Source organism: Saccopteryx leptura, chromosome 6, assembly GCF_036850995.1.
Source record: "Saccopteryx leptura isolate mSacLep1 chromosome 6, mSacLep1_pri_phased_curated, whole genome shotgun sequence".
Lineage (NCBI taxonomy): Eukaryota > Metazoa > Chordata > Mammalia > Chiroptera > Emballonuridae > Saccopteryx > Saccopteryx leptura.
Genome location: NC_089508.1, coordinates 168163101 through 168180084, shown reverse-complemented (window position 1 = coordinate 168180084; position 16984 = coordinate 168163101). Strand labels below are relative to the sequence as shown.

The window sequence follows — 16984 nt, the reverse complement described above, 5'->3', positions numbered from 1 at the left end:
AGAACTAATGCTTCTCATCTCTCTCCCTTCCTGCCCGTCTGTCCCTATCTATCCCTCTCTCTCTCTCTCTCTGTCACACACACACAAAATCTTATCTTTCTGATTATCCAACAACTTAAATATATATACATATGAGCACATGGATTCATTTAAACATTTACTGAATGTTTACTGAGTGCCAAGCGTCTTGTTGGGTAATGAAATTACTCTGAGCAAGACAGACTGCTCAGCAGTCACAGGCCAAGAGATGGATGTGAAAACAAATAATTACAGTACAAAACAATCAATGGTTAAAAAGGGGATAAATAATGACACAACGACACTGTGAGAGGGCGAGAGAAGAGAGTGGTAGGAAACACAGGGCTATGAAAGCATCTTCTGGCTTCTAGCCCATAGCAACTGGGCCAGGAAGAACAAAGTCAGACATATTTAGGAAGCAGACCAAAAGACATAAGAACAGATATGTTAACTTAATATGCTTGCCAAGAAGTCTTCTAGTCAAAATAAGTCCTTTTCTATGAAATAGTGAATGGTCCCCTTAAACAAGTCCCACAGAACTTTAGAGGCACACTAAGTATACTTTAGAAAGTTATCACTACTTCTCAACCTTAAGAATATACCGCTGGGCCTGACCTGTGGAGGCAGAGTGGATAAAGTATGGACCTGGAATGCCGAGGTTGCCAGTTCGAAACCCTGAACTTTCCTGGTCAAGGCACGTATGGGAGTTGATGCTTCCTGCTCCTCCCCCCTTCTCTCTCTCTCTCTCTTCCCTTACTCTCTCTAATGAATAAATAAAATCTTAAAAAAAAAAAAAAAAAGAATATACCTCCAAAATACTCATTTTACCCTAATAGTTTATTTATCAGGGAGGTCAGGTCTAACAGCTGCAAGGTGATTAATTTTCCTACCATTTGAGCAACTGCAGAGATTACCAGTCAGAGTTTAACTTGATAAGGACTACCAACCTATAGCAGCATAAAAAACCTCTATAGAGTTCAACCAAAGTATACCCCCCATGACCAATAAATATGAACCATAAAATAATCTCAGTCTGTGAAGCTTATTCCTGCCTTTTCCATTCGAGATGACAATATATTCAGTCTCCTACTACGCTTATAAAGACCTCAACATGGCCTGTACTCACAGAAAGCCAAAGAAGGTCTATGGCTTCTAGCAATTCCTGTTCCTGCCTATTCAGCTTGCAATGAGACTCAAGACAGATTATTTTGTAAGTGGCAGTGATGCTTAACATTAGGAAGTAAAATATTTTTTGCAGAAAGAGTGTAGTATATTTTCATATTTCAAACCATAAGATTTCATTTATATTGAATGTTTCAGAGGTACACAAAGCACTCTTAAGTCTACATCATTAATATTCAAACCATGTTTGTGAGGCAGGTGAAAAGGTAATAAAATAACTGTGCAAGAAAAATAAATAAGACAATTTCTGCACAGACACACAGTGAATTGGGAGACATGAACCTAAATGCCCTGATTCACATAACAACGTTTTACTAGGATAGATGGATGGACAGGAGCAACTCTCTAAAAAGTATTACAAATCCAATCACTCTTTTTTAAAAAGAATAATTTTTACAATAAGCCAAACAAGCAACAATGAAGTGCATGTTTAAATATACTTACTGTATGTAATATAAATAACTTAAAACATTCCCCATTAAAGATATTTTAGGCCTGACCTGTGGTGGTGCAGTGGATAAAGCGTCGACCTGGAACGCTGAGGTCGCCAGTTCAAAACCCTGAACTTGTCTGGTCAAGGCACATGCTGATGCTTCCTGCTCCTCCCCCCTTTCTCTCTCACTCTCTCTCCTCTCTAAAATGAATAAATTAAAATTTTTTAAAAAAAGATATTTTTGGTAGAAATGCATATTAAAAATGTTTTCCTGAACTTTTTCAAAACGTATAGAAATTTCTTCAGTGATTCATTTATCCCCAAGATTTGCTAATATATATATATATATTATATATATATTTGGTGACAGAGACAGAGAAAAGGACAGATAGGGACAAACAGATAGGAAGGGAGAGAGATGAGAAGCATCAATTCTTCGTTGTAGCACCTTAGTTGCTCATTGATTGCTTTCTCATATGTGCTTTACAGGGGGGCTACAGCAGACTTAGTGACCACTTGCTCAAGCCAGCGACCTTGGGCTCAAGCTAGTGAGCCCGGCCAAACCAAATGAGCCCCCATTCAATCCTGAGACCTCGGGGTTTCAAACCTGGGTCCTCTGCGTCCCAGTCCGAAGCTCTATGCATCGCACCACCACCTGGTGAGGCTATAATTTTACTTTTAAAGGGGTGCACATACTTAAACAGTTATTTCTTATTGAAAGAAAACACGACATCTCTTAATTGTGCATAATCCCTATACAGCCTCTATGACTAGGCTATCTATGATTATTATTTTTGTGTGTGTGTGACGGATACAGAGAGAGGGACAGACAGACAGGAAGGGAGAGAGATGAGAATCATCAAGTCTGTGCGGTTCTTCAGTTGTTCATTGACTGCTTTCTCTCATATGTGCCTTGACTGGGGGGAGGGGGCTACAGAGAATGAGTGACCCCTTGCTCAAGTCAGTGACCATGGGGTCATGTATATGATCCCACACTCAAGCCAGCAACCCCGTGCTCAAGTTGGTGAGCCCGCACTTAAGCCGGTGATCTCAGGGCTTTGAACCTGGGTCCTCTGCGTCTCAGGCTGACTACCACTATGCCACCTCCTGGCCAGGCATATCTGCAATATTTTGAAAGTGAGGAAAGATAAGGACCCCAAACAAGATCTGTGAGTTCAATCTATTTATGTAGCAGTAAGAAAAGAGAAACTTCTTGTCTGAGATGATTTTTCTCCCTTTTACTGCATTGCCAACAAAAGAGGTGCTGGGTTTTTCCCAGCTAGCTAAGGAATCATTTCTTCCAGGCTCTCTCTCTCCTTCTGTCTTTTCTCTAAACAAAGAAAAGATATGCCCCACATCTACAAAAGTGGAAAGTAATTGATGAACTTTTAACAGCACATGACATTTCTAACTTGTCTATAGGGAATAGTCACATGTAAATTGGATTGGTTTAGAAATACCCCATTACATGCCTTTGTTTCACCAGCGATAAGATATAATACGCTTGCCCGACCGGTGGATAATAAAGCACTGACCTGGCACAGAGAGGTCCCTGGTTTGAAACCCCGAGATCACTGGCTTGACCACAGGATCACCGGCTTGAGCATGAGATCCTAGACATGATCCTATGGTCGCTGACTTGAGCAAGGGCTCACTGGCTTGGCTGGAGCCCCCCAGACAAGGAACGTATGAGAAGCAATCAATGAACAATTAAAATGCCACAACTATGAGTTGATGCTTCTCATCTCTCTCCCCCCTTCCTCTCTCTAAAAAAAAGTAACATGCTTAGAACCCCTAAATATTAAAAAACTTTTATAAACAAACAGTTAATTGGAAATCAAGTTTAATAACAAAGTGCAATGGGAAGTCATGTGCCACAGTATGATTCTAACATATCCATGGCAACAAAGTCAAACAACTGCTCTGAAATGCTATGTTGTAGCAACATGTCAATCAACCATGAAAATTTTCTTGAATCTGGAATATGCAAAAAGTAAATTTACAAACACAACCCTCTTTAGCATATCATTTATTACCTTTTAGAGTATCTAAACAAACAAAAAATAATCTCCCATGACAACACACTAAGAATGAAAATAGACATATCTGCATTTGCATTTACTATTTCTGAACACTTCCATGCAAAACCATTACTTAATGTCAGTTAAAAATAAGTATTTTATTTTCTAATTCGACAGACGCCCCATATTGTTCAAGTCCAAGTTGCAGTAATTCTAGATCTTTTTTAATCCTAGGAAAGTAACAAAAATTAAAAGAGATTAGAAAGAAAAGAAGCATGATGAGTGCTTTAAGTTGAACATAAACTCAAAACAAGTGGGAAACTTGTTTTGGAAACTCAGTCATTTGGAAAGATAATTTTACCCATAAAAACTACTTAATCTCGCCCTAGCCTGATAGCTCAGGTGGTTAGAGCTTCACCCTGGAGCACAGAGCTGTGGGTTCAGTCTCCAGTCAGGGCACATACAGGAATAGAACTATGTTCCTGTTTCTCTCTCTCCCTTTCACTCTCCCTAAAATCAATACATTTTAAAAAAACAAAACAAAAAAACCCTACTTAATATTTATGAACACTTATCAATATAAATAGCCAAAAAAGCCAAGCAGAAAAGATCCTTAGATTTAACTTCCTACCCAAACTAAACTTTGACATTAAGAGGGGAAAAAAACAACAAAACACCCTCCAATGTGAAACATTTTAAGGAGTTTTAAAATGTTCCTTAACATGTCACCTCTACCTAAGACATGAAATACACACTTAAGATTTTTAAAAGGGCCTGAGCTGTGGTGGCACAGTGGATAAAGCGTCGACTTGGAAATGCTGAGGTCGCCGGTTCGAAACCCTGGGCTTGCCTGGTCAAGGCACATATGGGAGTTGATGCTTCCAGCTCCTCCCCACCCTTCTCTCTCTGTCTCTCTCTCCTCTTTCTCTCCCTTCTCTCTCCTCTAAAATGAATAAATAAAATTTAAAAAATTTAAAAAAAAAAAAAGATTTTTAAAAGGGCCTTAACACGCAGTGGCGCAGTGGATAGAGCGTTGGACTGGGACACAGAGGACCCAAGTTCGAGACCCTGAGGTCGCCAGCTTGAGCGCGGGCTCATCTGGTTTGAGCAAGGCTCACCAGCTGGAGTCCCAGGTCAAGGCACATATGAGAAATCAATCAATGAACAACAAGATGCCGCAATGAAGAATTGATGTTTCTCATCACTCTCATGTCTGTCTGTCCCTCTCTCTGACTCTCTCTGTAACCAAAAAAAAAAAAAAAAAAAGATTTTTAAAAGGATCTCTACCAGCAAACAAAATCAGAGCTTGTGTGAAAATCTGTCACACACACAGGCAACATGAACAGCAGGTGTACAAAAGCAAGATAAGTTTTTGGTTTTATTTTTTAAATGTTAAGTAACATAAAGAATTTTTAGTTTTCTTTTTCAGCCTTTTCTGTATATGGTCAATTTCACTAAATCAATTTCATTCTTTTTTCCCCTTCATCACAATCCACCTCCATCTTTGTGCTCCAAAACTTTTTACTGTAGAAATGGTATGATGCACACTCAGGAGGTCCATATTCTTTACAAAACTTTCAGGTGTGTCCATAAATCATCTTCAATTTAGCTAGCCCATCACTAATGTAAAACTCAGAAGCCCTTAGTGTACATTTACTCACACTTGTGCTCTACCTACGTACTCATTTTCAGAAGCAAATACCTCTCCATACATCAAGATTCCCCTAATGCTGCCTCCCTTCACAAGGCTGACACATTGGACTACAGACCACTCTTCCTAGGTGTCACCCTCCCACCTCAAGAAACCAAAGTAGCAGAAATTAGTTAACAAGGTTTCTCAGGAGACCAAAAAACAAACACCTGCCAAACTACCCCTCACTTCCACCTCTGAAAAACTCAATTTTTCCGCTCAAGTGATGTGATTTAGTGAATGGAAGCTTGCCCATCTCTTCTTGTATCCCTTTTCTTGCAGCCAGAAAGCCCTCACTTCCACAGGAAGACAGGCAGCAGAAAAGAGGAGGCAGGAAACCATCCTTTTTCTTTCTTTTCCACGCCTTCTTTCCCCTTAAGAGGGTTAAAGGTATCTCTCCCCAACCCTCCCTCCAGAAGATGTGCTTCAGAGACCAGCTAGATATACTTCAGTGTTCCAAATATACACTCCTATCCCCTTTAAAAGGGTCATAAAACGAACAAAAAGTTGCTACCTCTGCTCTCCCTTTCGTGGGTCTCTAATAATACTCCAAAATTTTATTTTAACCAAGCCCCTCATTCTTTTCAGTCCCTCAACAATAATCCTCCACCTCACTATCTTCAGTTGCCCTCTCAAGCTTTCAACAATATTTACAAAACTTTTATTCCTCCTACTATTCTTTGTATTCCTCCAATACCCGTATCTAAAAAACTCGAGATGCTGCAGGTATACCCCTTTCAGTCCCTCCTCCGTAATAACACCCGATTCCAGGGTAGCTAACCCTTACAAACCCATAAAGTGTATTTTTAAAAATCCCCAATTTTCCCCCAACCCGCAATGGTATTTAAATTCATCGGTTTCCCTAGTACTCTCAACTCCTCAATATTATTAAATCCCTTAAAATCCTTGTTTATCATTCATACTCACCAGCTCCCCAATAATTCCTAAAATACTTCAATGCCTACATTTTCCTTTGAACTACCCCATATTTTTCAAATACTTGAACATACCGGAACTCCCGGAGCTCATCAATCGTCGCTATAAAGCCCTCAGCGTCCTCCCATCCCCTTCGCCCTCCTGTTTTGTAAAGGCTGCCGATCCTCGCTTTGCTTCTAGATCTTTTAGTCCCGGAACAAGACTGTAAAGCCCTCGAGAGCCTGCTGTTCCCCTCAAGACCCCAATATTCACATTTAAAAATCCCTCGATCGCCCTGCTACCCCTCGCAGTTCCCAAAGAGCAATGTTTATCATTCTCTCTCCGTTCCTGCCACCCCTTCCAGCACCCCAAGGGTTTACACTTAAAGAGCCCTCGCCCCCCCCTCCCCGCCCCAGGCCCCGCAGCCACAAACCCCCGGCTCTCCCTCCTCTCCCCTCCCCTCCCCTCCCCTCCCCCCCACGATGGTGATAGTACTCCAGGGAAGGCGACGCCGGGACCTCCGGACCGCGGCCGCTCCGCCGCGCCCTCCCTCACGCCGCCTCCCCTCCCCCTTCGCCCCCGCGGGCCCCCAACGCCCACGTTCGCCGACCCCGGCCCAGCCCGGTCCACTCACATCGGCTCCAGTAACTTGGCTAGCCAGGACTTGAGGGCATCCACATCCTCTATGAGCATGGTGCAGGGAAGGCGGGCTCGGCCGCCGCTCTCGTTCCGGCCTGCCGCGGTCACCCCTCCTCGCCTCCTCACGTCTTCTTCACAGCTCCCGGTGCCCTAACCCACCGGGCATCTTACGAGACTTCAACCTACTCCCCCGGCCGGGGCCTAACAGGAACTAACCCAAGAGCCCTCACTCAACCTAGCACAACAGCTCAGGGGGGCGGGAGACAGAGCCGAGTGGCGGGCGCAAGAACCAGTAGAAGAGAGAGGGTTGTGCACGCAAAGCCAATGAGAAGGCTCGCTTGCCCCGCCAGCCAATCGTACCCACTTAAGGAGGAATATAGCAAGGTAGGTGGAGAGCTTACGTGAACTCCTGGTGCAAGATGGTATCTTGGAGAAGGTGCTGTGTCTCTTAAAGGAGCCGCAGCGGCTTTTCTGACCACGCCGCCTCCCGCCGCGGAATACTAGTTGTCTGCTGCTTGGGAGTGCCTGGGGGAACCCGGCGAGTCACTCAACCTGCCTGGTTCCTTCCTCTCTTTTTTTTTCTGGAAGCACACACCAATGTCCCAAAATGACTCAGCTGTAGTAAATCTGCAACACGTTAACATTGCAAGGCATGCAAAATTTTACGTTTCTTCCTTACACACTCGTTTTGTTCGGCACACATGCTTGCATTTTTTTTGCCGCTGTGCTTAAATTACACAGAATGTTTCTGACAACCATGCCTTGGATTCCAATAATCGTCATTTTTAAAACGTGGCGCACGGATGTAAAAGGCTGAAGCCATTTCAATTTAACCAGTGTGTTTCATATATGCTTTATTTAGGCAGAAAAACTTCCAATATATATTTTTGCAATTCTCTTTACATTGCACATCTAAAATTCGCTGGGGATTTTTTTTTCTTTTTCAGGGAGAATTTTGGTCAGCAAAACGTTCTTTAAAAAAAAAAATTTTTAATCTAAATTACCTAAATAGGCAACTTATTTTTTACTAGATGAGAAATTCCTTTTGGAGTTTTGAAATGGGCTTGGCAGTGCTGTTAAAATGTATATTCAACAACAAATACTGAACACCTGCTAACCTGCTATAAACATGCACTGTGTTAAGGCACTAGGATTCTAATTGTGAACAAAACAAACTGGGTCCTTTTGCTGAAGTAGTTGAACAGTTTATGGGATTATGCATTATAATAACATTTTGAAAAACACCTGATGAGCACATACGTGGTACAAAAGAGATGAGTCAACCCAAAGTAAACAGGCATACCATGTACACATTGAGGAGGTGTAGGCAGACTTTTCTTTTTTTTTTTTTTTTGAAACAGAAGGCACAGTATTTTTTATTTTATTTATTCATTTTAGAGAGAAGAGAGAGAGGGAGAGAAAGACAGAGAGAGAGAGAGGAGAGAGAGACAGGGGGGAGGAGCTGGAAGCATCAACTCCCATATGTGCCTTGACCAGGCAAGCCCAGGGTTTCGAACCAGCGACCTCAGCATTTCCAGGTCGACGCTTTATCCACTACGCCACCACAGGTCAGGCCAGACTTTTCTGTAAAGAGCTAGATAGTAAATATTCTTGGTTTTGTGCGCCATGGTGTCTCTGGCAACTCAACTCTGCCATCTTGGCACAAAACAGGCCATAGGTAATACGAAGCAACTGATTGCAGCTGTGTTCCAATAAAACTTACATGAAAATTTCAATTCAAATGTCACAACATTCTCTTCTCTTAATTTTTTACTTCAACCTTTTAAAAGCATCAAAAAACAGTGGATAAAATGTTGACCTGGAATAATGATGTTGCCAGTTTGAAACCCTGAGCTTGCCAGGTCAAGGCACATAGGACGAGCAATCAGAGAACAACTAAAGTGAAGCAACTATGAGTTGATACTTCCTGCTCTCCACTTACCTCTCTCCTCTTTCTGTAATATCAATAAATAAAATCTTCTAAAAATAAAAGTGTAAAAGCCATGGTCACCTCACAAGTGTACAGAAACAGGTGCTGGCCCTGGCCGGTGGCTCAGTGCATAGAGCTACCAGCATATGGATGTCCCTAGGTCTGATTCCTGGTCAGGGCCCACAGGAGAAGCGACCATCTCCTTCCCCCTTCCCTTCCCTCTCCCACACTCTCTCCCTTTTCCCCTCCTACAGCCAGTGGCTCAATTGGTTTTGGGTGGGCATTGAGGATAGCTCCATTGGAGTACATCAGCCTCTGGTGCTAAAAATAGCTCGGCACTTGATCATTGGCCCCAGATGAGGTTGCCTGGTGGACCCCTGTTGGGATGCATGCAGGAGTCTGCCTCACTATCTCCCCTCCTGTCATCTAAAAAAAAAAAGAAAGGAAGGAAGGAAGGAGGCAAGGAAGAGAAACATGTGCCAACAGAGTTTGGCATGCTGGCTTCATTTTGTGCACCTTTTTACATAAAGATAAAAAAAATGAAATGCACTTAGAAATAATCTGATAAACCACCTTCATTGGCATTGCTCCCCAATTTTGCAAATGAGGAAAAAAGCACGAAGAGACTGAGTGCTCTATCCATCTGTAGATGGAGCAGAGTAGCATCCAGGTCTTCTGACAAGCCAGAGGTTGCTCACATCTGACTGCCGCTTCTCCTTCCCTCTCTCCTCCTCCCTTCTTCCTTCATGTTTATCTACATTTACTTATTTCTCCTAAGGAGATAAAATGCTACTCCAAAACGACACAAATTTAAAAGAGAGAAATGTAAAAGTAATTTGATTAGGCCTAAGGCTAGACAGAAACGTGATAATACAACAGAAACGGAACAGGAATTGCCTTTGTCACAATAAATCACTCCTCTGCAAGAATTTCAAAGTACTTTTCTTCTCCCCCCACCCCCAATTTTTTATTTACTGATTTTAGTGAGATACAAAGGGAAAGAGGGAGAGACAGGAACATCAATCCATTCCCATATGTGCCCTGATCAGGGACTGAACTGGCAACCTCTGCGCTTTAGGATAATGCTCTAACCATCCGAGCTATTGAGCGAGGGCTCAAAGTACTTTTCAAATATATTTATAGAACAAATTTTGCAGGGCCTTATTTCAGAGGTGGAAGTACTGAGACAATGGCTTCTTAGGGACCATGGACATCATTTAACCAACCATCTTAACGGGAGTAGAACCCACATGATGATAGTAGTAATATTTGGGTTTAGGGACTCTGATAATTTTTTTCTTTTCTTTTCTTTTCTTATTTTTCAGAATGCAATGTTATATTACTTTTTTAGACTGAATACATTATATGCATAGTGGGACTACTGCTTTGAATGTAGATGTTGAATCCCAAACTATACCTTGAAGAAATAACATCTGTAGAAGAGTTGCTTTTCTGAAGTGGAAGGGGGTTACAATATAATCAATCCCACTCCTATGCCTGGCTCACTTCATTCGCTAAACAGCTGGTTCAGCTTTGGTCAGTAGCCATGGCCCAGAATTTTCCACATACTTTAGTAGGTAGCATTGATCCTATGCACAGACTGACTCATTCGCAGTCCATGAATGAATGAGGCAATGATTTCAGCCGTGCAATTATTGGGCTACCCTGAATGCAATGCAGACATACATGAATTAATTCAACATACTGATATTGAGTGCTGGTTACCATGTGCCAGATTCTGTGCTATAGGCTTGGGCAGAGACAAAAGTTAGAAAAGTTATATCCATTTACTTCCTTTTGGGAGCTTAGATTCCAGTGGCCTAATAGACATCAGAAATAATAATCATAGTCAAAGTTGTTGAGCACATGTCTTATGCTAAATATTTTAGTATATTCTTACCACTCATCCTCACACTATCCCTAGGTAGTAAACAATATGACAGACAAGAAAAGTTCATTCCAGAGATCATGAAGCTAATGAGTGGAAAAGCCCAGCCTGGACCATGTGTATTTGACTCCAAAGCCCACACCTATAATCTTTACTTAACCATCTCATTATCAAATAATAAAATATGAAATATGTGATTCCTTCAAAAGTCATTCAAGCCCTGGCCGGTTGGCTCAGTGGTAGAGCGTCGGCCTGGCGTATGGGAGTCCCGGGTTTGATTCCCGGCCAGGGCACACAGGAGAAGTGCCCATCTGCTTCTCCAACCCTCCCCCTCTCCTTCCTCTCTGTCTCTCTCTCTTCCCCTCCTGCAGCCAAGGCTCCATTGGAGCAAAGATGTCCCGGGCGCTGAGGATGGCTCTGTGGCCTCTGCCTCAGGTGCTAGAATGGCTCTGGATGCAACAGAGTGACGCCCCAGAGGGGCAGAACATCGCCCCCTGGTGGGATGCCAGGTGGATCCCGGTCAGGCGCATGCTGGAGTCTGTCTGCCTCCCCGTTTCCAGCTTCGGAAAAATGAAAAAAAAAAAAAAAAAGTCATTCAAGCCTGACCAGGCGGTGGCGCAGTGGATAGAGAGTTGGACTGGGATGCAGAAGACCCAGGTTCAAGACCCTGAGGTTGCGAGCTTGAGCACAGGCTCATCTGGTTTGATCAAAAGCTCACCAGCTTGAGCCCAAGGTCGCTGGCTCAAGCAACGGGTTACTCGGTCTGCAGAAGGCCCCCGGTCAAGGCACATATGAGAAAGCAATCAATGAACAATTAAGGTGTTGCAACACACAATGAAAAACTAATAATTGGAAAATGATGACCTGAATTTCTGAACCCACAAAGACTGGTTGAGGAGGTGGCGCTAGACTACGATACCCCAACTACAGTACTTTCTTACAGTACTTTCTGCTTGGACAGGGCCAGTGCCTCGCAGCCTTCAGTATTCAACTCCAATTTCACTTCCTGCAGCTGGATGGGGCTGTGTGCTGGCATCTAACAGTGTCCTACTCCACAGCCTCCAGCTATGGGATATAGTTAATAAGACCTGTTACATGATCCTGGACTGAGCCTTGTTAGGGTACTGGAGGTAGAGTGGAGGTAACAGGAATGGAAAGTCTTGCTCTAAGGGGTCGGGAACCTACGGCTTGCAAGCCAGATGTGGCTCTTTTGATGGCTGCATCTGGCTCACAGACAAATCTTTAATTAAAAAAAATAACGTTAAAAAATATTAAAAAAAAGAAAGAAAAACTAATGATTGATGCTTCTCATCTCTCTGTTCCTGTCTGTCTGTCCCTGTCTATCCCTCTCTCTGACTCTCTCTCCGTCTCTGTAAAAAATAACAATAATTAAAAAATTGCTTTATACTACCTAACTATAAAAATGGCTAATATTTGCCGACCTGTGGTGGCGCAGTGGATAAAGCATCGACCTGGAACACTGAGGTTATCGGTTCAAACCCCTGCACTGTCTGGTCAAGGCACATATGGGAGTTGATGCTTCCTACTCCTCCCCCCCCCCCTTTCTGTCTCTCTTTCTCTTTCTCTCTCTCTCTCTTTCTCACTCTTCTCTCTAAAATAAATAAATAAATAAATAAATAAATAAATAAATAAATGGCTGATATTTAAAAAACTGACCATACTGCATGCTGATAAAGGTGCAAAGAATCTGGCTCATGCATACTTTCCCGAATTCCCGAATTCAACAACATAGTCACTCTGAAAACCAATTGTTTTTCATATTCTGTCTAAACACTAAACCTGCAACTACCATATGACCCAACAATTACACTTCTGGGCATTTATCCTAGAGAAATGAAAACTTATGTTCACACACAAAAACCTGTACATGAATGTTTATAACAGCTTTATTTATAATAGCCTAAAACTGGAATCAGTCCAGATGACCTTAATTAAACAGGTGAATGGTTAAACAAACTGTGATACATATGTAGCATAGCATGCTACCTAGCAATAAAAAGGAAGGAACTATTGATACAATGCAGCAATTTGGATGAATTATGCTGAGTGAAGAGAAAAGCCAATCTTCAAATGTTATATATAATATATATTGTTTATCTCTCTCTCTCTCTCTATTTATATATATGTATGTATTGATTTATATAATATTTTTTAGAGAGAGATGAGAAGCATCAACTTGTAGTTGCAGCACCTTAGTTATTAATTGATTGCTTCTCATACGTGCCTTTACCAGGGGGATCCAGCTGAGCCGGTGACCCCTTGCTCAAGCCAGTGACCTTGGGCTCAAGCCAGCAGCCATGGCATCATGTCTATGATCCCATTCTCAAGCCAGTGACTCCAGGGTTTCAAACCAGGGACCTCAACCTCTCAGGTTGACTCTCTATCCACGGCACCACTACTGGTCAGGCCATTTATATAATATTTTGAAAATGACGTAATTTTAGGAGCAGAGGAGGGAGATGGAGATGTAGAAGTAGAAGGAAAGTAGGTGTGCTTATTACAGAGCCATGTGAAGAATTCTGGTGCTGTTGGAACTGTTCTGTATCTTAACTGTGGTGGTGAATACAGGAACTATAGTGGTGATAACATTGTATAAAATTTAATTTATATCTATAAATACACACATAAACATGCACTAATGAACATAAACTTGTATCAACGTCAGTATTCTATGGTATTGTACTATAGTTTTGCAAATGTTAACAATTAGGGAATTTGGGGAAGATATGTAAGAGTTCTGTTTGCATTATTTCTTAGAATTGCATATGATTATGAAAATGTCAATTAAAGAGAGTTGCTTCACATAGTTGAGAGTTTTGTCAACAGGAAGAAAAGGGTCAAAGTGGCATCTCTGGGTGTGCATGTACCAGAAATAGTCCTTGTCCTATTCGCTGAGGCCTGGTGGGTTCCAGCTGGACCTGTGTGGGGACCCAGACCTGACATCCTTGCAGATTCAAAAGTGTGCAGGAGAAATGTGCAAAGTTTCACTGAGTAGTGACATATTTTATTTGCAGCAGAAAACAGCAATGGTAGTGGACTGAGAAGACAGCAGTACTCTCTGGTTCTCCCTCTGATATTAGGGGGGAAATACTGCTCCCTCTTCTTTGGATTGAATAGCCTCTTGGGATTTGGATCATCAAATAATAAGAACTCATACTCCTTGTGTGCCAGGCACTCTGCCAAGCAACTTTGCATGGATTAGCCTCTTTTGGTGCTTGCATTCAGCCTTTCTTTCTTTCAAGAAATATTGATTGAAAACTGATCGTAAGCAAAGTACTGTTATAGTCCTGGGGATACAGCAGTGAAGAAAATAGGCGTTCTCTTGGAGATCAATTTTAACAGGAGGAGAATGATGACGAATAACCAAAATATGTCAGGTGAAATACTTCTATAATGAAAAATAAGGCCCTGGCAGGTGGTTCAGTGGATAGAGTGTTGGCCCACTGTATGGACGTCCCGGGTTCTATTCCCAGTCAGGACACACAGGAAAAGCAACCATCTGCTTCTCTCCCCTTCCCCCTCCCCCTTCTCTCCCACTTTCCTTCTCGCAGCCAGTAGTTCGATTGGTTTGAGTGCAGACCCAGGCTCTGAGGTTAGCTTATTGGTCTGATTGTCAGCCTCAGGCACTAAAAATAGCTCAGCTGATTTGAACATCAGCCCCCAGGTGGGGTTTCTGGGTGGATTCTGGTTAGGATGCATGTGGGAGTCTGCCTCGCTATCTTCCCTCCTCTCACCTAAAAAAAAAAAAAAAGAAAAGAAAATGAAGGCAAAGTGAGAAGGTAGAGAGTGAGGTGGAAATTAAAAGGACTCTTAGCAGTGGACTAGAGCTGGAAGGGTGTTATTCATGTGTATATCTGGGAGAAGAGCTTTCCAGGGAAGTGCAAAGACCCTGAGGCAGGAACTAGCTTGGCATGTTTTAAGAAAAAGGAGGAAGCAATGGGGTTGGAGCAGAGTGAGCCCGGGAGGAAAGTGATAGTAGAAGAGGTTACAGAAGTAGTTAGAGGCTGGATCATAAAGGACTTTGTAGGTCATGGTAGGTGCTTCGAATTTTTATTCTGAGTGATACTGGAAGACACTGAAGGTTTTAAGAGGAAGAATAAAATGATCTGATCTGATCTTTAACTTTTTAAACAGTTTCATCATGGCTGCCTTATGGTCATCAGGCTGGAGGGGACAAAAATGGAGGTAGGGAAACCAGTTAGGAGGCAATAAACCAAGAAAAACTTGATAGTAGTTTGGACTAGACTCACAGTGAAAGAGTGAGAAAATTTGAAGGTACAGCCAGTTAATTTTACCAACAGATTGTCAGTATGAAACACAAAGAAGAATCAAAGATGACACTAAGGTGTTTGGCAATCTGACACTAGAGCCTGCACTCTGGGACACTGTATGGAAGAGCAGTTATAAGAAGATACTGACTTCTGGCTACTAAAATATTGGGAACCTTACCACTTAATAGAAAAAAAAGTAGAACCATGGTTATGCCCCCAACTAATAGTTTAGACCTCGCTAATTTAATTGACCCTTAAAAATAGGAATCATAAACATCATAAATGCATAAAATAAATTTTAAAAAGTAGTCACTAAAATTAGAATCTCAATAATGTGATTGGTTGTGTTATTTCTTTCTCTAGCCTTCCTGCCTGCCTTCTTTCCTTTTGTCTTTCCCTCCTTCCTTCCATTTCTTAAGGTATTGGGGCTGACAGGCAGTGTTTTGGTGACTCAGGTGTCACATTTCGCATATGAGCCCATGACAGGGCTAGCAATGCTCTGTGGAATGTTGACAAGGCAGCTGACTGAAGCTTGTGGCTCCTGAGTCTGGAGTGGCATCAGTGAGTGAGTTCTGATTCCTGAAAATGGCAGGTATTACTACTTTAGAAGAAATCTGGGCAACAGAGTTTCTCAAAATATGGGTACCTCAGAAGTGCAACTTCTCTAATTTGGCTGTATTTGTCTAAATATAAAAGTCTTCCTAATTAACATGGCTACTTGTTCCTAGCTCATGTCAGTCAAATTTAGAATTTCTGTTAAATGACTGACAGTCTGTTCAGGCTCCTATAACAATACCGTAATACCAGGTGGCTTATGGACAACAGAAATTTGTTTCTCACAGTCTGGAGGCTGAAGTCTGAGTGATGGCCCCATCTGGGTGACACGCTTCTCTTTGTATCTTCACAAGGAGGAAGGCGATGGGGAGTTTGTGGGTTCTCTTTTTAAGGCACTAATCTCATTTATAAAGGCACCATCCTTTTGACCTAAGCACTTAGCAAATGCCCCACCTCTTTTTTTTTTTTTTTTTTTTTTTGTATTTTTCTGAAGTTGGAAACGGGGAGGCAATTAGACAGACTCCCGCATGCGCCTGACCGGGATCCAGCCGGCACGTCCACCAGGGGGCGATGCTCTGCCCATCTTGGGGCATCGCTCTGCCACAATCAGAGCCATTCTAGCACCTGAGGAGGAGGCCACAGAACCATCCTCAGCGCCCGGGCCAACTTTGCTCCAATGGAGCCTTGGCTGCGGGAAGGGAAGAGAGAGACAGAGAGGAAGGAGAGGGGGAGGGGTGGAGAAGCAGATGGGCGCTTCTCCTGTGTGCCCTGGCCGGGAATCAAACCCGGGACTCCTGCACACCAGGCCGATGCTCTACCACTGAGCCAACCGGCCAGGGCCAAAGGCACCATCCTTTTGACTTAAGCACTTAGCAAATGCTCCACCTCTTAATACCATTGCATTGAGGATTAGGATTTCTGTTTTGTTTGTTTGTTTTATTGATTTTAGAGAGAGGAAAGGTGAGAACAAGAGAGAGACAGGACGGTCTGTCTGTTCCTGTATGTGTCCTTGACAGAGATTGAACCGGCAACCTCTGCACTCCAGGACAATGTTCCAACCAATAGGACTCTCCAGCCAGGCAAGCATTAGGATTTCAATATATAAACATTGAGGGGGGTGGGAACAAACATTCAGACAATAGCACTGATCAAACTGGTTTCCGGAGTTCTCCACTTTTCTTTCTTTCTGTTCTCTTTAGCTTAATATATGTTCTTGTGCACTTACCATGAACCAAGCAAGCATCGGGCTAATCATCTGGCTTGATGTAGCTCATTTTCTCACGGCAAGCCTAAGAAGTAGGTGTTATGATCATCCACATTTTAGACATGAGGTCCGAGTCCCAAGTAGAAGGAATAAAGCTAGCTTGGGACAGAGTTTAATTCAGACCCAAGCATCCTCCTCCACAACCTGTCAGCACAAC

At 42.6% G+C, this 16984-nt stretch overlaps 1 protein-coding gene across 2 annotated transcripts in view; it reads right to left on the bottom strand.

Moving 5' to 3' along the window:
* Positions 1-7143, bottom strand: part of RBM27 (RNA binding motif protein 27) — an 80539-nt gene extending 73396 nt beyond the window's left edge. For both annotated transcript variants that reach the window (XM_066344759.1, XM_066344758.1), the window contains exon 1: positions 6894-7143. In XM_066344759.1, coding sequence (XP_066200856.1) covers positions 6894-6952 — 59 coding nt within the window. In that variant the 5' untranslated portion in view covers positions 6953-7143. The remainder of the gene's footprint in view (positions 1-6893) is intronic.
* Between the last annotated feature and the right edge of the window lie 9841 nt (positions 7144-16984).